At 32.4% G+C, this 22,826-nt stretch overlaps 1 protein-coding gene across 3 annotated transcripts in view; it reads right to left on the bottom strand.

Annotated features, from left to right (window-relative positions):
* Window positions 1–22,826, bottom strand: part of GRID2 (glutamate ionotropic receptor delta type subunit 2) — a 1,467,015-nt gene that overhangs the window by 282,763 nt on the left and 1,161,426 nt on the right. For all 3 annotated transcript variants that reach the window (XM_025424636.3, XM_025424645.3, XM_025424626.3), the window contains exon 11: window positions 17,532–17,844. In XM_025424636.3, coding sequence (XP_025280421.1) covers window positions 17,532–17,844 — 313 coding nt within the window. The remainder of the gene's footprint in view (window positions 1–17,531; window positions 17,845–22,826) is intronic.

Below are 22,826 nucleotides of genomic sequence, written 5' to 3'. Positions count from 1 at the left end.
GTCCAAATGATTTAATTAACATTTTTTTCAGTTTTAAATTTGCCATGTGTTATATCCACCCAATGGCTTCTGCTTGAATATGTTTAAGTGTCTCCTAAGTATCTAGTGAAATGCAGTGATATAAAGCTGAATTTTACATTATATTAAGTTACTATTGTTTTTTTAATAAATTCTTTAAAATTTAATCGAAATTTATATATTTTTAATTATTGAAAATATGTGAATATGCTGTATGGTATAATATTTGGTTGAAAGTATCAAAAATCTTAGAAGTGTGCATGTATATATATAACTCAGGAGCTGCTATCTGGGATAATTTCTTAAGAAAATAACCAAGGATGCATACAAATACTGTACCAATAGAATGATTTTTTGACAATTTTATAAGCAAGCAATAATAGGAAATTTAGGAAAACAATGTATTTATGCACACACACTCATATAATATAGGTTCTTATAGAGACAATAAAGCTATGTAATAATACCTCAAGGAATAATTTTCAGAATGTGTTGATAATTTAAATTTTAAAATGTCATATACAATATGAAACTTATTTTATATCTACATATTAGTATATTTTCTGTATATTGACACTCGGTATACTCAGTGCTAAATCCTGTCAGATATATTTCTAATTCATTTTCTCTTCTATAAAAATAGAAAGGTGTTGAGATGATGGCAGCTAATGTTCTTCAGGCTAACCTGTTAGCTGGTTGACTTCAAAAGTGTCATAATAACCATGCCATCCTTCATACTGTCTTTATTTTTTTTTTAAAGATTTATTTATTTATTTATTCATAGAGACAGAGAGAGAGAGAGGCAGAGACACAGGCAGAGGGAGAGGCAGACATCATACAGAGAGCCTGAGGAGGGACTCGATCCAGGGTCTCCAGGATCCCACCCTGGGCTGCAGGTGGCGCCAAAGTGCTGCACCACCAGGGCTGCCCCATACTGTCTTTAAATAGCACACATCATATAACTATGAAATGCTGTTGTTAAATTTATAATCTAACCCGACTCTTTCATTGTGATTAACAGGTATACTCTATCAGATCATTTATTGATAAAACTCTAATCAGCATGAATAAAGTAATAAGATATGAAATTTGGGAGAAGAAATGACAATGCATACACTGATAAATAGAAAGTACATCATTTTTAAACTTGAAAAGAAAAACATAACCCTGAGAATTGTTTCAAGCTTAAATTTCCACATATTTTTGTGTGTTAAGGGGAAGTTTTCCAGCATAAGCATCTTGATTAGCAATAACACGCCAAATTGAAGATCAAAAGTACCAGATCAAAGCACTTAAAGATCAGCCTGGGAGGGTCCCTGAAAGCTTCATCTCTGTCTTCAAACCTCTCAGTCCTGCTATAGAATTCCTACAATCACTTTGTTTTTTGAGATGAGTTGACAATAAATTAAAAACAGGAAAAAACAAGTATTATAAAATTCAGCATTGTTGGAGATGCTTATCTTATGAAAAGATAGCTTAAAAGTTGGAGGTAGTGGCATTTTTCCTCCTTATAACTTATCTATAAAATACAGCACAGCCACTGTGACTTTCTCAGTGATTATCAAAATACCATCTGCACAGAAGCAAAAGAAAGGAGGAAAATGGTTTTAATAAGATTTAAAGATTTTTTCTGTGAAACTTATTTCATTTTATTTCATTAATACCAGATGTTATAATTTAAAAATTAAGTCTATATTTTTAAAAGAGGAGAATGATAACTTTATTCTACTTAGTTTTCTCATTCTTCATATCCTTTGAATTCTCTGATTTCAAATATTTTTTATTATATTCCCCTAAAACTTGTAAAACAAATTAGACACATAAAATGCATATCTAATAAGCACTGTATTTGCAGGTTTATTTAAAAATCATCTAAAAGAATAGAGTTGCATTTTATTTTATTTATTTTTATTTTTATTTTTTTAGAGTTGCATTTTAAAGTGTCATAAAGGAAAAGAAAAAATAAAAATCTGTAATTTTAAATGAAAATACTTCTTATTTTATAAGACTATTTTATTACTACTTAAAGGCAAAAAGAAAAAATTAAACAGTATAGCTTATTGATTCTTGTTTTCGAAAATCATAAATGTTGGGTTATTTTCTGACACCTTTGCATTACACAAAATTTGTTTTCACCCCTATCAACTAGTTTTGTAAAATACATAATGACATATCTGGAGGAGGTATTCTAAAGGAGAAATATACATATGTATATATAATACATAAAGGAGGAAAATATATATAATCATATATAACATGTATGTAATATGTTAATTTAAAATATGTATGCTAATTTTTTAAAGATTTCATTTATTTATTCATGAGAGAGACAGAGAGAGAGGCAGAGATATAGGCAGAGGGAGAAGCAGGCTCCTCAAGGGGAGCCCGATGTGGACTTGATCCCAAGACTCTGGGACCATGCCCTGGGCTGAAGGTAAACGCTCAACTCTGAGCCACCCAGGCATCCCCTGTATGTATGTTAGTTTTACAATAACATATCAGGAGGAGGTATTCTAAAGGACAAATATATATATACCTATATATATAATGGATATACATAACATATATAACATGTATGTAATATGTTTATAAACTTATAACACTTCGTCATGATGGTGTTTGGTATGTGGAATCATCTACGCCTTGGATATATACTTACGTCTTTATTTATAATATTCTCAGTTGATAAGCTACCTAAATTAAATGATAGTCTCAGATAGTCAGAGTTGAAGTTTAAATTGCCCTGCACTCAAGTCTTGGAGTGAAACAAGTAAGCACAGCCAGCTTACAAGTTTGACCTCTGTAATTACTGTTCATTTTCTAAGCTTTCCTGGGTGTAAATGCATGTTAAATTGCCTTTTAGTGCCAGGAATGACTTTTATCTCAGCCAAATTACTCTCTTTTGGTTCATAAGTTAGATAAGTATTCTCTGTAATTTAGTAACACAAAAGTTATTCATTCCAACTTATAAGTGTCCATCCTGGACATTGCATGTGGCCAGCTTCATTATCTTACATTATTATAAAGAATGTGTTTGTGCTATTAGAGCAAGTTTTAATGCTTATCATTTTTAATGAATTATTCAGGTCATCAAATATAATTTCCAACTTGCTTTACCCAATTCAAGTCAGCATTTGTAGAATGTCAATTGGGTCAATACTAGTTCAGAAGAAAAAATTAAAAAATCAATGAACATCAGAGTGAACATTTTAATTTTCACTCTTTAACCTAAACCATGTTCAATATTTGGAGGATTGAATATTAAAGACTTACTTAAAAATATTTAGTTTTCATAAGTGTCTCTATCTATACAACTATCTGCAACAACTACCAGGGGGCTTATACAACTATAATTGTTCTATTTCCTGGTATTGGCATAAGATTTGACCTTGTTTTTTCTATGGCTTAGAGATTAACTATATATATATACACACACATATATATATATACAGTGTATATATTAAGTATATATATAAGTATATTTCATCAATGGATGAAATGCACATCATTTTCAAAGGAAGGTTTTTCTGAGGGATAATGCTGAGTTTACAGATTCCCAGTGTGGCTGAAGCTAGTGTCTATTTAATCTTGTATTCCAGATGGCCTTTTGTGACCAAATGACTGTGAATTTAAAAATCAAGAAATTTTTTAGTCAAAAAACTAAACTCGACAAGGAAAACTGAGAGTATAATGTTATTGATTTATTTTCCTGAAAATAAGAAAAAGAGAAGCAAAAAAGCCCAGTGTCATTATGAATGTTAGCAGAATTTAAGATCTTTTTAGATAAAGGAGAAATATATATAAATTTCAAGCAAATAAAAGTAATAAAGATCTCAATTACATTTCTTTACAGAAAGAATTTTCTGTAGAGAAGATCACTACTGATGATTTAAGAACAAGGGAATTATTTAATCCTAATCTGAATGGAAGCCATTATTTGTAGTTTGGTTTGATACAGGGAAAAAAAACTCTCTCTCTCCATATCTAGATATGGGTATAGATATAGATAGATAGATAGATAGATAGATAGATAGATAGATAGATATTTATAGCTATCTCTCTATATTATATATCTATATCTATTTATCTACCTACCTATAGATACTATTTATATGTTATATGTATATATTATATAGTAAAAACAAAGGGCTAAAATAATTTATGTAAACTAACATTTATTGTTTCCAGAAAGATATAAGGAAGTTGATTGAAAAGGAAGAAATACACTGTGAATGCAATTACTTTTTTTCTTCTTTCTACTCCCTTTTTACCAAGAGCCCTGGGGAAGATCACTTACAAAAGAATGGTTTTCTTCAGGACCTGTCACCACAAATAAAGCTGGGAATAATAAATGCCTTTTCACTTAATGTTGATATGTTGTCTGAAATGGATAACCATAATTACTTGATCTGGAGAATAAAAATCAGTGTGACTGGCTTTTGGAGTTAAGGTTTTTGAAAGGCTCATGATATATGCTGTAAGCAACACATATCTGCCTAAACAGACAAACATTCATGCACCTATGAAATATAATCATCAGTCAGATACAAATCTACAATTTTTTCAAACAATTCTTAAATCCTCAAGAATGCTGGAGGACTTGAAAACACAACAGATAAAGAATATTTTGATAATTAATGCCCCCTAAAACAATTGGTCTTTATCTAAATATTTGTCCTGCCACTCCCCTGCTTAAAACACTCCAGTGACTCTTCATTACTACAAAGTAGAAGCCAAAAATTTAATGCCTAATTTCATCTGAACTCATGGACCTCTCTGACTTCACCTACTAAGCTGTCCTTCTGGCTTTTTGGAGCAAGTCATTGTATTTGTGATTCCCTACAACTAACCACCCTTCTCCCAGATATCTCTACAGCACATTCCTTTCCATCCTCCAAGTCTTTGCTCCAATATCAAATGCTTAGAGCCTTACTTAAATGAACATGTTGAAAATTGCAACCCTTCCACATGTACTTTAAATTCCCTTCTCTCTGAGCTAGTTTTTCTATAATATTTGAGTTCTGACATACTGTGTTATTTATTTATTTATTTAGCCTACTGTTTTTTATGTCTCCCTTCCCTAGAATATAAGCTCTATAAAAGCCTAACTGTTTTTCTCAGAAAGGTATCTCCAGTTGCTTGAATAGTGCCTGTCACATTGTAGACATCCAATAATGTTGAATAAATGACTGATTTTTAATTTGAACCCCAAACACTTAGCTTTAAAGTACATAAAACATGTTTTAATCTCAAAAGAAATGTTTCTGTGAATTATAAAATGTACATAAAAGTCACTGAGTTGATTGAAGAAATGGTATCACAGAGGAATTCAGGCATATATAATAGAGCTTTCATATATTCATTAAGGTACCTAATGAAAAGGTGCACTTGTCTAAATGGTCAGTTGTCTTAATGAAATAAGGCAACATGATTTTATATATGAATTCTGTTTATTTTCTCAGCAGAGAAATAAACCAGTCTGAGAAAATAACAAAGATGTTTTAGTATCTGTTAAGACAATGAATGCATGACAAACTTAACACTTCCTTTGTTCAAGATAGCATTAAATAAAGGAAGTTTATTCCCAATGTTAAATTTGTAGCCAGTGGTGTAGTTAATTAAGAGAAAATGTCAATAGAACTTAACATTGTCACAGGATAATGGTTCCTGCTGCTAGATATATGTCAAGAGAAAGATAAATAAGATGAAGTGATTTATTAAGCAGTGCCACACTCCAGGCAATGCATTTCTAGAGGATTATAGTACTCCTTGGGTGGTGATGTAAGGCAGAGGACTGAAAACTAAGTGGCCTTAACTCTTCGGATAGTATAACAATAGAATAGAAATGTGGTGCTTGCAGACAGTCCTGCTGATATAGCAAAATTACTTTATATTTAGAAAGAAAGAGACCATCATGATATTAGAAAGGATCTATGTGTACCCTTACCCTGATGAGCACTGAGAAATGTATAGAATTGTTGAATTGTTATATTGTATTCCTGAAGCTAATATAACTCTATATGTTAAAATGTTAATAATACTTCTCTAATAATAATAACAATAGTAAATTAAAACCACAACAAGGTACCACTATATCAGAATAAATGGATACTGAATTTTGTGAAAAAAAAAAAAAAAAAAAAAAGAAAGGATCTATGGTAGAAGAGAACACTGTCAACAATTCTTCATAACTTTGCAGATAATTATTTGAAATCAGACTATTTCAAAATGTAAAAGCCAAAAATATTAGGATCACCTCTCCTTAAAATACAGACTTTACAAAAAATTCTCTTTTAGGCAACAAATGAATATTTAATACGGCAAAAACTGTATTAAAATAATTTTTGGAAAACCATACAAAGATCTTTTATTCTTTTTCAATAACTTTAATAATATAATTTATTTTTAGATTGTTAATATTGATAATCAAATAGTATCAAAGACAGTTTTAATTTAGAATCAACCTTGTGAATACTGGAATGGCATATTATTTGATTTAACTAACAAATTTAACTTACAATACTATAATGGGCTTTGATTTTCTCAGATGGTAGTCACAAATTTTATTGGTTATTTAGAAATTGTTTTCTTCTTCAAATTGACCTTATATCTGGTTTTATAGATTCTAATGCTGTGATGATATAAAGGGACCATATACTTAACTATATTATTTATAACTTTAATATCACCTATGTTAAATACTATACTATTTATAACTTTCCTGTGTATTATATTGTATTTCAAAAGTATCTATAAGCATACATGTAAGTTAATGTAACTATATTTCAGCAATTTTCTTAAGTTTAAAGGAATTGCATCAATGTATTTAAAACTTTAGCATAGTATTTAACATAGGTGATATTTATTTTTCATAGGCAAGATTGCTTTTAGTTTTATCACTATATTAAGCAATCAAATAGTAATTGACATTGCAAAAGAATTAAACCAGACCATTACCTTACACCATATATTAAAATTAATTCAAAATGGATTAAAGACTTGAATGTAAGATCTGAATCCATAAGACTCCTGGAAGAAAACATAGATGGCAAACTTCTTGACATTGCTCTTGGCAATGATTTTTTTGGATCTGACACCAAAAACAAAGGCAACAAAAGGAAAAATAAAACAAGTGGGACTATATCAAACTGAAAAGCTTCTGCACAGCAAAGGAAACCAACACAATGAAAAGGCAATGTATTGAGTGGGAGTCAATAGCTGCAATTATATATCTGATAAGAGGCTAATATTCAAACTATATATAAAAAAAACCTTCATACAATTCAATAGCAAAAAACCAATCTGATTAAATTTGGGCAAAGGATCTGAATAGACATTTTTCCAAAGAAGACACCTGAAAGGTGCTCAATATCACTAATCGTCAGGGAGATGTAAATTTAAATCATGAGGAGATATCACCTCACACCTATTAGAATAGCTATTATCAAAAAGGAAAAAATAACAAGTCCTGGCAAGGATGTGGAGAAAAGAGAACCCTTGTGCACTGTTGGTGGGAATGCAAACTGGAGCAGCCACTCTGGAAAACAGTATGGAGTTTCCTCAAAATATTTAAAACAGAATTACCATATGACCTAGCAGTCCCACTATTGGGTATATATGTAAAGGAAATGAAAACACTAACTTGGAATAATGTATATACTCCCATGTTCGTTTCAGCATTATTTATGATAGCTAAGAGATAAAACAACCTGAGTGTCCAATAAGACAGATGAATAGATGAAGAAATATGTCATACATGGAAAAATATGTTATATATGCATATATATTTTTTCATTCTTTTAAGGCTGAATAATATTCCATTGTATATCATGGAGGAAAATGAAATCTCGCCATTAGTGACAACATGGATAGAACTTGAGGGCATGTGCCAAATGAAGTAAGCCAGAGAGAGAAAGACAAATACCATATGGTCTCAGTCACATGTGGAATCTAAAAAGCAAAACTGAGCACACAGATACAGACGACAGACTGGTGGTTGCCAGAGGCAGTGTGGGCCAAATGGGTGAAAAGAAGCAAAAGGTGCAAATTCCAGTTATAAAATAAATAAGTCACAGGGATGTAATGTACAGCAGAGTGACTATTGAAAATACTGCTGTATTACATATTTGAAATTGCTGAGAGTTCTCAGCATAATTCTCATCATAAAAAATTCTTTTTAACTATGTGTACATATTAAATAGATTTATTGTGGTGATCATTTCACAAAATATACAAATATCAAGTCATTATGTTATATATTTGAAACTAATGGAAATGTATGTCAATTATGCTTCAATAAAAAATTATTAAATATTCTAAGTTTCAGTGCTGGCATTGTGAGTGTAATAAGCAAAAACCAAAGTTTCATCATCATCATCATTACTATTTCAATTCTGGAATGGATCCAAATGGTAATAAACTGCCATCAACGGCAGTTTGTAGCATTGATTAGTTTAGGAAAATTAGCCTCCTTCTATATGATGTTCATACTCAATTTTGTGCTATGTTAGGTACAGATTTCAAGACATAATTCCAAAAACAAAACACATATTTACACCGTTTTTATAGATTAGTTCTCCTAAAATTATTCAATCGTTTTAAGGACTTAATATGTAAACTGGAAGCGTCCTGAATCAAAACTTCCAATTCCATTCAATTTCATTTCATTATTTGTTGCACCTTGGGCCCTTTTATGGTACAGTTTATCACAATACATGTGATAATGATGTACAGACGTAGGAAAAATGCTTTTAGTTTTTCATATCTGGCTGAATGACAAAGTTATTATGAATTTGTTAGTGTATGACTTTTACTATTAGCATTTCCATTAGCTAGACTTGTTTTTCTAATATATTTCCTTATGCCTGATTATAATATGCTTCTTTAAAATAATGCTTATTTTCTGTGAGGTAATTTTGAGTATATAAAGCATTACACAATGTGGTTGATTCTATCTCTTGCTGAGGCCCACAAAAATGTTGAGGTAATTAGAATTATAATGTTGATGCCTATTTTATGTCATGCACACAGTTTTAGGTGTTTATATCCATGAGAGATTAATTTTTCAAACACCTGATGAAGTAGGCAATTATTATTCAGGGAATTGAGGCACCTAGAGTTTAAGCGACTTGTCCAATGTCAGATAGCTAGTAAATGATAGATGTAGGATTTAACACTGAGCTGTATTTCTATCTCAAGAAAACAAAGATAGAAAAATAATTCTTTTCATAGATATTGCTATGACAGAATCATACAATCTTAGAGCTGAACATTTTTTAAAGTAATCTAGCACTTTATTTTATAGATCAAAAAGCAAAGATAAAGTGGGTTGATTGGACGATTCATTTCTTCCATTGTCACTAGGTGAAAAATTGGATCCTAGTCTGTGTTCCTTATTTTGATAGGTCATGATTTTATATGTATTTGGCCTAATTGCAATGTACCAAATAGCAGCATATCTGTAAACTCCAAGCCCATCATGATTTGAGCTTTCCTTAACCTGATAGTTATGATTCTGTGATGGAGCCATGTGTTTACCAGTTTATTTCTCTTGTACATTGAAAGCTCCATGAAGACAGACACCATGCTGTCTTCCTCACTCTTGTGACTAGATAAATAATTCTTACTTAATAACTAAACAGATGTTTTCTGGAGAATAAAGAATTTGAGATAGTAAAGGCAGAAGAAATCCTTTTAGTACACGTTAAAGGAGAGCTTAAACAATGGATATAAACATTAACTGCTAGAAAACAAGTGAAGCAGACAGGACAAACTGCATAGCTGTCCCAACTGGATTGCTAATTTAGAGTCTAAGAGACAGAGTTGTAAATATAAAGAGACTATAAATTTTGGTCACAGCCACAAATCAAAGAGCAATTTTATGCGTCCACGGAAATATGGGTCATGCTTGATCTTTTGTTAAATCTTAAAAAAACGAACAATTGTCATCAAGAAATGTAGCTTACAAATAAGGGACACTATTATATATGATAAGATATGTAATGTGAATTTATACTTTATATTACACATTGTAGTTTTGCTGCCTTCAAATTGTGAAACATTAAAGTAAGGGCTATGCCACATTCAAGAGTATTTAACAAAAGTATCACAGGACTTTATTACTCATCAATTTTGTAAACCAGACATTATAGTTGGATTATAAGTATGCATCTTAGAACCAGGTTAAATGCTAGTCTTAATTTTCAAAGTATGCTGATACTGTTTTTGAAAGCAGGGATCAGTTTCCCACAGTTTTTGAAATATAACCATCACTATTAAACCTCTAAATACATATTTATAGATGAAGGGGAAAATGGATTCAGGTCAAACAAAAATGGAATTTCAAAATTTATATTCTAAACTGATGGTCTCTAGTGCCATCTATAGGGTATTTTTTGTTGTTTTTGTTTGTTTGTTTGTTTTTACCACCTATAGTCTTCTGATCCCCATAGTTTAACTTTGATCAATCCTAAATTATCTTTAGAATAAATTTATCTTTGGTGATGTCTGACCCAATCCTTATGACTTAAGCTGAGGGGTTTTGTAACATGGTACTGCAAATACTGAGTACTACTATGATATCAATGCTATTATTTCTAAGGACCTGTGATACCTCCTTTTTGATAACTTAAATTTAGATTTTAAAAACTATTTTTTTCTTAAAGCACTTGAGGAAGGAGGGAAAACAACTCAGAATATCTTAAAATCACTTTTTAGTTTTTTTTATGGCTTGCAGAAAACCACTCCTTTGTTTCATTAAATAATAAAATAATGCTTTTAATTATAGTATACATTTTTTTCAAAGATTTTATTTATTTATTCATGAGAGACACAGAGAGAGGGGTAAAGACATAGGCAAATGGAGAAGGGGAACCTGATGCGAAACTTGATCCCAGGAACCTGGAACCCTTAACCACTGAGCCACGCAGGTGTCTCTATAATATACATTCTTAAGCAGTCTGCAGAAGTCTAGAAAATGTTTTAAACAGTTCTTGTTTGATAAGCATTATATAAGTAGAAATCTGATTTTTGCCTCAAAACTTTGATTACTTTCAATTCTGCAAAAGCCAGTTTAGCATGAGAAAGGATTGTCTGGCTCAAATCATGAGGAGCTGGTAGTAGAATAAATGAAATTCAGGGGTATATTACATACATATAATTCATGGAATAATTGCTTAGGAGCTCAGTACAGTTCATTGGAAATGTAAACCATTGGATTCCAATCTTAGGATCACTGCATTGTTTTCCATCATACAAATTACTCATTTCCCACACTCATAAGGATAGACTGAGAATAGCAGCTGAGAACGTGAAAGTTCAACTTTTTTTTTTTCTTTAGTGGTGAATTCTGGTGATAAAATGGAAGGAAATGAACACCTTGTCATGTTTTAAATCAGCATGGGGGAAATTCTCAAGTGGATATGACAGCTCTCAGAGTGTTTGGCGCTCTCTTAGTTAAGGACTGCCAATCATAATTAGCAACAACAGAGATGTTTTTTTGAACCTAAATAAAAATTACATAGAGCTTTTTTGAGTTAATGTCTGTAAGAACAGAACGTAGAAAGAAATTTGTCTCTATAGTCCAGTTAGCCTGTCACTGGGAATTACTTTCATTTTCCCCATGTACATTAGGGTCAGTAAACAACAAAGCTAGCCAATATCATTCTTGTTATATTCAAATTGAATGTGAAATATCAGATAACATTACAAAGGAATGGCTTTAGCTACTACACTACAAGGTTTGTATCCTTTGGGGTTTTGCAACCAGCAAATTGATAAGTTTTGTATATTTTATATCTATACCATTAAAATGGATGTCTTTTTTGAGTTATTTTTCTATGCAGAGTTTTAAAGAGATGCTCTCTCATCAACAATCTCTTTAGTTGCCTAATTCGATAGAATGATTCTTCTTTTTGTGAAAATGAGAAAGTTGTAATTCTCTGTAACACTACAATCCATCTGGCAGTGGAAAGAGCTCTTAATTTTCTTCCAAAAATTGTCCTGGGATCTCAAACACTGTGGGTTGCCTCTCCTGTTAACTCTTGCACATCAGCCATCAAGTTATCTTCTACTATTCCTAAAGGCCCCCTTTCTATTAATCACTGGCATCTGTGGAGCTGTTTGATATTTAAGAAAGCTATCAAAGGAATTTTCCTTCTTTATTCTTTCCAATAATGCTGTCTGCTCTTCTCATCGGAAATGGTTTTTATGGTCCCATTTGGCTATGGCCCATTTAGATGGTTCCAAGCAAGACTGCAAGAACTGTGTCTTTCTTATTTATGACCATACTCTGAACATCTAGGTTGGGCATGATATACAGCATACCCAAGACATAGTAAGGAAATCAGTTAATGTGGTTATTCCTTGTTTTCCTTTTGTTCTTCCCGTTCCTGGCATATAGTTGGTGCTCTCTTAGTTAAGGACTTAATAAATGCTTGCTGGTAAATAAACATGTCATAGCTTCAAATGTTTTCTGTGACTATATATATTTATACTTCCTACAATCAGACAAAAGCATCTGAAGCAAACTCTGAAATTTTCCTTTGCAAGTAAACAGCAAAAAAAATTGTATACAAGCACATATGTGAAAAAGTCATAGAGGCTTCCCACCCCCCAGGCCCAGATGATATTAAGAGTCACTGCCCATAAAGCTAATATAAGGGATATTCAAAAATCAAACCCTAGTTGTTTAAGTATGTTGATTGCAGAGAGATGCATGTAGACATGGAAATAAAGGAGGATATAAAATGACAACAAAACTTGCATAAAATTGGTCTCTCATTCATGCATTTAACTATCTAATTCACAAGCTTTAATGTTTCAGCCAAACAGATGTAGTAGGTTTATCTCTATAATGGGCCATACTGCTTTTGCACAGTTGGATTCCCTGACTATTTTTCCAGAATGCTTTGAAGTTACAGACTTTTAAAAATCAGAATTAGTAAACAACTGACACATGTTTAACATTTTTCTTTTACCTATCCCTAAAGTCTTTTTTTCAGAAATTTATCTGATAATACATGAAATGCTTTTTATCCCTATTCAACCTGGTCTAGTGGCTCAATAAAGACTGTAATTCTGAATAACAGCTGTACTTCTTAAAAAGACTATATTTTTATTGAAGATTATTACTACCTTTAACTCCATGCCTGTGCACGGACTCTGTCATTGACTAATTCTTTTTTTCATAGGGTTTAGGAGCTTTTTCTAAATTTATTTTTTAATCCAAATGTAAAGATGCTTTCTGTACCTTTTAACAAATTCACCTTTTCATTGTTAGGAAGTGGAAGAATGGCAGCATTTCAAAGATGAAGTAGTTAATCATATGCAATTCAGCATTATCCATCACTAGGAATTTGTATAAATGTACAATCAACCAACAGGCTGTACAATTCATTTAAAGACCTAGTTGGGATGAAAAAGTGCTTATCATATTTATAACTTTTGATATCTGTGTCATGTTTACACAACTAGAAAAGCATGCTAACCATATGGATAATTTTACTTATATTTTTCTCTTGGATACGCCCCCAAACTTTCTAAATTTTGGCTACCTATAGGCCGAGTTCAGAAAGCATGTCAAATCCTCAAAAATAAAGTTTCAACAGATTGGAGATCTTATTTATAAGTTCCTCATCTTAGCTTCCTAGTAAAATACACTAGTAGAGACATTCTGAGTCACTTCCTGTTAGGTTTAATGAGTTTAGATCATTGGGGAACAAATTATAATCTAATAAACACAATATTGCAGTTAACACTAACACTATGCTTTGTTTAGTTAACTATTTAGCATGTATTTATTCATTTAGTTGATCATTTTTCATTTATTGAACACTTAATATGTACAAGACACTGAACTGTAGGCAAAGGGACTATAAAGGTAAGCCACTTTTATGCTCAAAGGACTCAGAAACAAATGAAAAAATGTCAATTACATAATAGTTTATGTGTTATGATAAATATATCTTCAGAAGCATAGAAGATGGTCCCTAATCCCAGCAAATATTTCCTAAAAGAAGCAAGATCACAGCCAGAATTAGAGGATGCATAGCAATTTGCCATATGAAACCAAAGAGTACAAATAAAGATTAAGCAGCTTAGTAATAAAGGCACTTCAGGAATTGAAAGGAGCAGACGTATGTGGCAGAGAGTCATGATGGCAGTCTTATGTCCAAGGGACAAAAGCCATTTGGAATAACTGAACAATTAAATGTGAGGCATGAGTGGTAAGAAATTAGAATTGAGCCCTGGACTGGAGCCCGATAGTGGAATATTATTCATGTTCTAAATAACTCAGACTTGTAAACTGTGGGCATTGAGGAGCCATGAAAATATTTAAAGAATGGGAATTATGTAGTTAGCTCTCCCTGATAGAAATAACTTGGATATATCTGCAAGTATGTGGAGCATATGTTTGCAGGGGACAAAATTGAAAAAAGAAAGATTTGTTAACAAGATTCCTGTAGTTCAGATGAGAAATGAAGTAGGCCAAATCTAGGTAGCAGTGTAGGCTCATCAGTCTAGGTGAGACAAGATTTCAACTTCTAGAAATATTTAGAAGGTAAAATTCATAGGACTTGGTTATGGGATATAAAGGATAGAAGAAAGAGAAATCCAAACTGTTTTCAAAGTTTCTAACCTGTATACCTGAGTGGCTGGTAATGCATCAGCTGGAATAGAGAATATGAGAAGCTACAAAGTTTTAAAGTGTAAAATGAATCAGTGTTGGAATTCATGGTGCTTTTGCTATATCCAGAGACTGGTCTAGTGGGCAGCTGGATATACAAAACTAAAATTAAAGAATAGGTGATACAGATTTGGGGGATCAACTGCATATTAGTGGTTATTAAAACCATGTGCAGAAAATTGGGCAGATTGGGAAGAAGTAAGATGAAAACAGAGGTTAATTATATCTAACTATACCAACTTTTATTTTTAGTCAGTACTCCTATCTATCAACATCTCCTAGCTATTTTTCCTCATATATTAACAGTTTTGGCACATGGCTCATTTTTTCTCTCCCGTCTGAACTGACCATCATTGCAAATAGTTTAATCAGTCCTCTGTGCTCACAGTTCCTTGATCAGCTTTGTTTTTTTAATTTATTTTTATTATTATTTGTTATTATTATTTTTTTCCTTGATCAGCTTTGAAGTCCTTTACCGAATCTTAACTTCAGGAATTGATAAATACAAACTTCAAACTCCCTCACACTGATGTTTCCACTTTTGTTCTTTGGCCTCCTCAAAAACTTTATTATCTCCCACTACTCCTCTATTACTTTCCAATCTTACTCTTACTGCATTATTATTGGTCTTTCTATTTTTTTATTGTTTCATGTACCTGAAGAGCTACCATTTTAATCATTATCTTGCCAATAATCTAAAATATTTGCCTTGTTATCCTTTTTCCATGTGCCTAACTACCCACAGCTAAGTCTGATTTGTTCTTATGTTTTATTTGATAAATAATTATGTGACCCTTATATAAGTTATTTTATATAAGAACTTCATAATCTTTAGCCATTTTAATTCTTATAACAAAGTCATGAGATGGTCAAAACCAGGATTTTCCCTGCAAGAAAAACTCACACCATCATACAAATTTGTGATCCCCAATCTAGGCAATAACATTTCTATGTTTACTTTTTTAATATTTAATTTATTTATTTGAGAGAGAGAGAGAGAGAGAGAGAATGAACAAGCTGGGGAGCAGCAGAAGGAGAAGGAGAAGCTTAGCAGGGAGCCTGAGATGGGGCTTGATCCCAGGACCCCAGGATCACAACCTGAGCTGAGGGCAGATACTCAACCGACTGAGCCATCTAGGGGCTCCATCATTTTTATGTTTCATTGACTCTTTTTTTCTCTTTTTTGGAATGCTCTCTATGGAAAAATTATCTACCATCCTGTGAGAAAGGCCAAGCCATCCCATGAAGAGAGAACATAGAAGAAAACGGAAACTACCAGCATCAGCCACCAGACATGTAAGTGAAATGCACAAGCCTTCAGATGAGTTCATCTTCAGACCTTAAGTCGTCTAGTTGAGTACTCAGACATCACTGAGTAAAGACAAGCCATCCTCCCTATGTCCTGTCTAAACTTCTGACCCATAAATTTGGTTGGTTTGGAGGAACTGGTTATCCAGATATGGTCACTGGTATACAACCAATAACAAGTTTTTTTTTTTTTAAATTTTTATTTATTTATGATAGTCACACAGAGAGAGAGAGGCAGAGACACAGGCAGAGGGAGAAGCAGGCTCCATGCACCGGGAGCCTGATGTGGGATTCTATCCCGGGTCTCCAGGATCGTGCCCTGGGCCAAAGGCAGGCGCCAAACTGCTGCGCCACCCAGGGATCCCAACAAGTTTATTTTTAAATCCAATAAATATCTTTCAAGTCTTAATTTTACTTGATTTTTTGAAATGTCAACATGGTCAACCAAACCCTCCATCTTTAAATATTGTCTTTACTTGGTATGTATACCACTGCATGGAATACATGGTACTTGAGTCTTTCTCATTACACCTTGTCAGTTACCACTGAAAACTCCTCTAATCCATTCCTTTTCTAAGAGCTGTGTCCTCGGCCCTCTCTGGGCCAGTGGTCTCAAATAAGAGTATGCATCTGAGAACAACTACTCAAATTTAATGGCAAATCTAATAGCAAGTGTGAATAAAAAAATTGAGATTTGCAAACATTAAGGCAAACATGTCGTGTATCTCTACTGTGATACGTATTTCTCCTCTTCAATACATGTGACAGGTTTGTAAAAAACTATCGATCCACTAAGTATTCTATTATTTCATTCGTACAATGGCAATAGTCTCAAATAAGGAATTCAATAAGTATTACTCTATTCTAAAATGATGAAAGTCAAAGAATTAACTAGACATTTTAAAGAGTAGGGCAGATTAAATATTGAATAACAAAACAAAGACATTCTTTAGAATATCATGACATTGTAAATTAAATCATTGGTAAAGATTAAATATTAAGATGAAAGATAAGACAAAAGTTTCTTATCGAATCTTAAATTAATCAAAGTTTTTTCATTATCATTAAATATTTTTAATACATTGAATAATGTCTCTGAGCCAAGAACCAGTCTCAGCATGTCTTACATATGTAAATAATTAAACAGTATCTGCTCTGGTAGTAAATTGTTTCATCTTAGTAAGACTATTTCTCAGAATGACAGAGAAAGGGTAAAAAAAATTAGGTGGTGGGGAGGAGGGGAAATCTGATCTTGACTTTCTTGTGAACCTCACCTCTGACATTCATTTTTGGCTTTGTTGATGAAATTGAACCTACATCAAAAGATAATGAACCATTTTTGTGGGAAACCTGCTGTGTTTGAGATCCTCTAGGAAAGAGTAGGAAATGTTCTTTTCTGAGCATTGCTGTGAAGACCCTTTAGAACGCTTATTGATGTCAGATACAGAACATTCTTAACTAATTTATGGCTTTTGAAACATATTCCTTTTTCATAATAAAATGTATTTATTCTCCTTACCTTGCTGTACAAAGGATCCATACACAAACCACATGGAGTTGTAGAGAGTAGTAGAAGTCATTGATCCCATTTGTAATCGTGGGGGATTAAGCCAATTCAAGAGGTAGACCAGAAGACCCACCAGAAGAACAGTGCCAGCTATGCAAGCCCATAGAGAGAGATCAAATGGTGCAAGACAGGCAAACATATCCACTGTCTTTTCAGCCCTTCGAAGTAGTACTCCCACTGAGTAGTCCATATAGCGTGTTGTAAAGTCCACCACATTCTCACGATCTGGGGTGATAGTTAAAGCAGAAATCCCTATGTCGGCTCTCTGAGAAATTGAAAGAGAAAATATTAAATTAACAATGTGAAAAACAATTTGATTTGTGATGTTTCAGCTTGCCTTAAGGAAAAGAAAATAGATGCCTGAGGCAACATCTTTAGTCTTTTTATATAAACCAAAAAACACTGCACAGACTTCTTAGAGGGAAACTCTGTGTGAATTTTGCATTTCTTACTACAAACCTTGCTCTACAAGAGTCAGATAAATTACCTTGTTCATATTATCAGTGCATGTGAAATCAGTGAAGAATATTTCAGACATAGATAACACCTGAAGGGAATTGTCTGTTTTCCTTGGGTCATTTTATCAAAGCCATATTTAACACAGTAGCAAAGGTAAGACTTATTCTAAAGAATTCTTTCTCTTCCAAGATATTTAATTATGTTCTTAACGTGTAAATTATCAGGCCGGTAATTAAAATAAAAAACAAAAAACAAGACACCTCAACCTAGCATTTTACCTTTGGTTTAGACTTCTCTGCATCAGAATTTATATTATTAAGCTCTAAATACATTGCAGTTCGTTAGAACTTTCATATAGCACTAAGTTATAATGCCATTTGCCAAAAGTCTCAACTATGATTTTACTGTATAAACCTCAGAAATGTTTTAATGAAAAATTAAAGCTTAACGAGACATAATTTTTCTTGGAAAAACAACCCTTCTTTTCAATGTGTATCAGTGATAGCGCTCTAAACTACAGTACATTCTATTTTACTTATTTGAACCTCACAGCAAAATTGCTATGTACTATTGCGATCACAGAACAAATGAATTACATTTAAATTCTATGATATGAGAACACACATTTAAATATCTAAAAGATATATTTTGTTTGAAATAATGATCCATGGCTATGACTAAGGCTGTGGGAAGCTCCTTCCAGACAAATACTATATTAAATTGTTGAACATTTTTGTTATTATTTTGTTATAATACATATTTATTACGTTATTATTATTGTTTTATGAAGGAGTGAGTATGGAAACTGGTTTTATTGCTTTTGGAGACCAACACAAGCAAGCAAGCAAGCAAACAAACAAAAACAACAATATGAAAAGTAACATACCTAATGGAATGCTAAACCAGTTCAAATAAATCTAGTCTGAAGTAATAATGGCTTCAAAACTATTCTAAGCTAAATTTAAACCTCTTGTGTTTTTTTTTTTTTTTTAAGATTTTATTTATTTATTCATGAAAGACGCACACAGAGAGACAAAGAGAGGCAGAAGGAGAAGTTGGCTCCCTACACGGAACCCAGTGTGGGACTCGATCCCAGATCCTGGGATCACTCCCTGGGCCAAAGGCAGACGCTCAATTGCTGAGCCACCCAGGCGTCCCTCTCTTGTGTGTGTGTGTGTGTGTGTGTGCATATACATTTTACACATATATATCAATCCATATATATTTGCTGTTGGCCCAGTACTAATTAGTTAAATAAATTTCTTATTTAATCCTTCTAATACATCATGAATTATGTGTTTTCCCCTCCATTTCATAGATAGGGAAACCACAAAGAATTAAGTAACTCATTAGTGCTCATAGTTAATAAGTATAAAAGCCAATATTAAAGCTCAGTTTTCTTACTCCAAACCTGTCCTCATAACCACTTACCCTATTGCATAAAATTCTTCATTTTCCAAATAACTCATATGGTAGGTGGTTAAAATAACTAGGACAATTTTTACCTTAAAAGAGTCTAAAATTTTGTGGGTTTTTTATTGCGCTATTTATATTGCAACAAGGCCATGTTAGTAATAAACACTGAGTTTATACTTATAGAGAGGTATTAAATTTAATAACACTACATGAAAATGAACTTTTTTAGAAAAATAATTATTATTGTTTCCAGCTCACGTATTTATTTTCTATAGCTAGATATTAGGAAGCAGGTCTTTTCAGACTGAAAATCTAACCTGGATCCTTACATCTTCAGTTCTATCTATTCTGAGCTTCAGTTTATTCATTTGTGAAATGAAGGTACCTAAGTTTAGTGTGATTATTGTGAGTTGACACATTTATCTTAATACTAATGGTGAATAAATATCTCTCCAAGATTCAATTAGGCTTTCAGAAGTCGCCTTTAATTTTTCAGGACATTACAGTACTATGGATCAGTAATTTAGTAATTAATTGACGGACTAGTAACCTAAAGCATTTTATGACTAAATTAAAATCAGAAAATTTCACCTAAGGCAGAACTTACTGACAAGTTGACTGAATATTTGTAAATATTCATCAATATTTTGTTGATAATTGTTTAACAAGTAAATGATTATGAATTGGAATAGTCATACAGTGATTCTACTAATAGATACTTTTAAGTATCACGAAGCAAATTTCTATAATGGAAAATAGATATCTAAGGAATACTGTGCACTTTCGAAAAAGGAAATTGATTTTATTGTATGTGCTAAAATATTTATTAAACATAATAATTGCCTGTCTTTTTTTTATGGAGAACTTCCTAAATTCTGGTCCACTTTTAATACTTGGCTAGAAATTCCCAGTCTCCCTCTGGAGGACATCTCAGAATCATTTAATGGCCTTTTCAAACTGCACAAGTACATTTACATTCAGACACAACATAAAAACATATGCGCATATTTTCCTATTTCTGAGATTTCCTATTTCTGATGAAGTACTTCATCTTCTCCTTCAGAATCAATAATATAGCAGATCATTGTGCTTGATATGAATATGTGATAATCCTTACTTGTATGAGAGAAATTTTACTGGAGCAGAAAAAATAAAACAAGAACCACTGATTCAGAAAGATAGCACAAAAACTTCTTGAATCTTTCAAAACTACCAAAAATTATTAGAAACAAATGATAATTTGTTATCATTCACTTCCCTTCCTCATTCACTGCTTTCCTTCCTTTCTTTCCCTTTTCTCTTTATTCTTTTCTCCTTCTCTCTCTCCATTTCTTCCTTTCTTCCTCATCATTTATCTGTTTATGTATGCATACATGTCAATTCATTTGTACAGTTTCTATTTTTCAAATCTTTACCTCATTAAACCTTTAATCTTCTCAGTACACCCCCACCCCAACTCTTGGAAGATGACCTTTACTGATATTTTGTGGAGAACATAGATATCAGTTTAAAATTCAGACTTATTTCTATCTCTCAATCTATACCCCATTCTATTTAACCGTTATCTCTCAACTTATTTAAAGCTATTTAAATCCCTATTCTATTCTATTTAACTTCTATTTACATTGGAGGAGCTGTCTTCCCAACCCTCTATCCATCAGTAAACTTATTAACCAATCCCCCCTTTCAATTATTTAAACTCCTGTTGTTTTTTTTTAATGTATTAAACATCATCCTAACAACTGTAAATTTTCTATGAAAGGATTCTGTAATTCCTTTGCATTAAAATAAAAACAAAAACAGAAAAGCCTGTCCTCCCCTCCATGACTTCTGAATCCCAGTTATACTTTCTCTCCCCCTTTTTACAATTTTCTCTGAAGATTTGTCTCTATTTCCAAACTTCCTAGCGAGTCTGGAAGATTCTTTCGTACCCATATTGTTAAGTACTCTGTTACTCAATGAACACAGCACTTCTTTATTTTTGCATTGCTGAGTGAAATGGACGCAACTTAGTGCTCATCTGTTTAGGTTTCTTGACCTTTGACAGTGACTACTCTCTCCATCATAAGCATTCTTTTCCTTGGATTTCATGACATGATATAAACTACTTTTTCAGTTCTTTTTTCAAGCTTATGTTAGCAATCCTCTGGACTTGGGCCTTACAGACTTTTCTCATTTGAGATCTGCTGCCTAGGCAATCCTTTTATATCCATTACTTCCATCGTCCCCATTTATATATCAGATTTACAAATTTATTTTTCTAGGTATATCTGAGTTCTACAGTCTAGACTGATTTATGTAACTACATTTCTATTAGATGTCTCAAAAATACCTCAAATTTAATATGGCCAAGGCCATATTCATGGTGTTCAACTCTAACCGGTCCTCTTCCCATGTTTCCTGTTTCAATGAGTATCTTTTCACATAAGTCTTAAAGCTTGGTGGTCTCATTATCTTTTCCAATCTTATGCCTCCTATCCTGTCTATCACTGTTGATTCTACCACCTAGGAATCCTAATAACCATTCACTTCTCTATTATTTCCAGCTCTCACCATTGCTTTTATGGGCTCATTATCAGTTTACCTGAAATCTAGCATTTTCTTCTCTTAATCTCCCCATTACAGACAAAGTAATCTTTTTATAGAGAAAATCTAATCCTGTCCCTTGTCATAGTTTAAAGGTTTACAATAGATTTGTGTTGCTCTTAGGAAAAAGATTAAACTCTTTAACATAGTCCATACATATTTAGATAGACTCTCTTCAATCTACCTCAACATTTACATGTGGAACTATTTTCCTTTCCAGCACTTCTTCCTGATACATGGTCTTTGTACATGCTATTCCCACTAAATGGACTGGGTTTCCTGAAAATTCTTCAAGTAAACTCTTGTTCATATTCATAAATCAGCTCAATTATCACTTCCTCAGGGTAGCTACCCATGACCCCCTTTGATTAGAAAAATAAATCTTATATATATATACTATCAGAGGCCTACATTCCTCACTTCTCTAGTAGTTGTGACAATTGTTATTTTACAAATAATTATGATTCGTTGGTTAATGTCTGACTTTTCTACTAGACTACAGGCTCCATGAAACTAAAGACTGTGATTTTTTTTTTTTAATTTGACATATTCCTGGTATCTACCACATTTGTCTGGCATAGATTCATGATCAATAAAAACTTGCTTCATATATGAATGAAGATGGAACATTTACTGGATACTCATTATTCAATTCTTATAAAGTCTCTTCTATTCTTTAGCATTCCTGACAGAGACAGACTTTTACAGAATAAAAAGAAAATGGTAATATTAAAATTTATTAAATATTTTAGCACTGATAAAAGATTTATATCTTAATAAATGATT

This window comes from Canis lupus, chromosome 32, assembly GCF_003254725.2.
Source record: "Canis lupus dingo isolate Sandy chromosome 32, ASM325472v2, whole genome shotgun sequence".
Lineage (NCBI taxonomy): Eukaryota > Metazoa > Chordata > Mammalia > Carnivora > Canidae > Canis > Canis lupus.
This window is presented reverse-complemented; position numbering and strand designations above follow the sequence as displayed.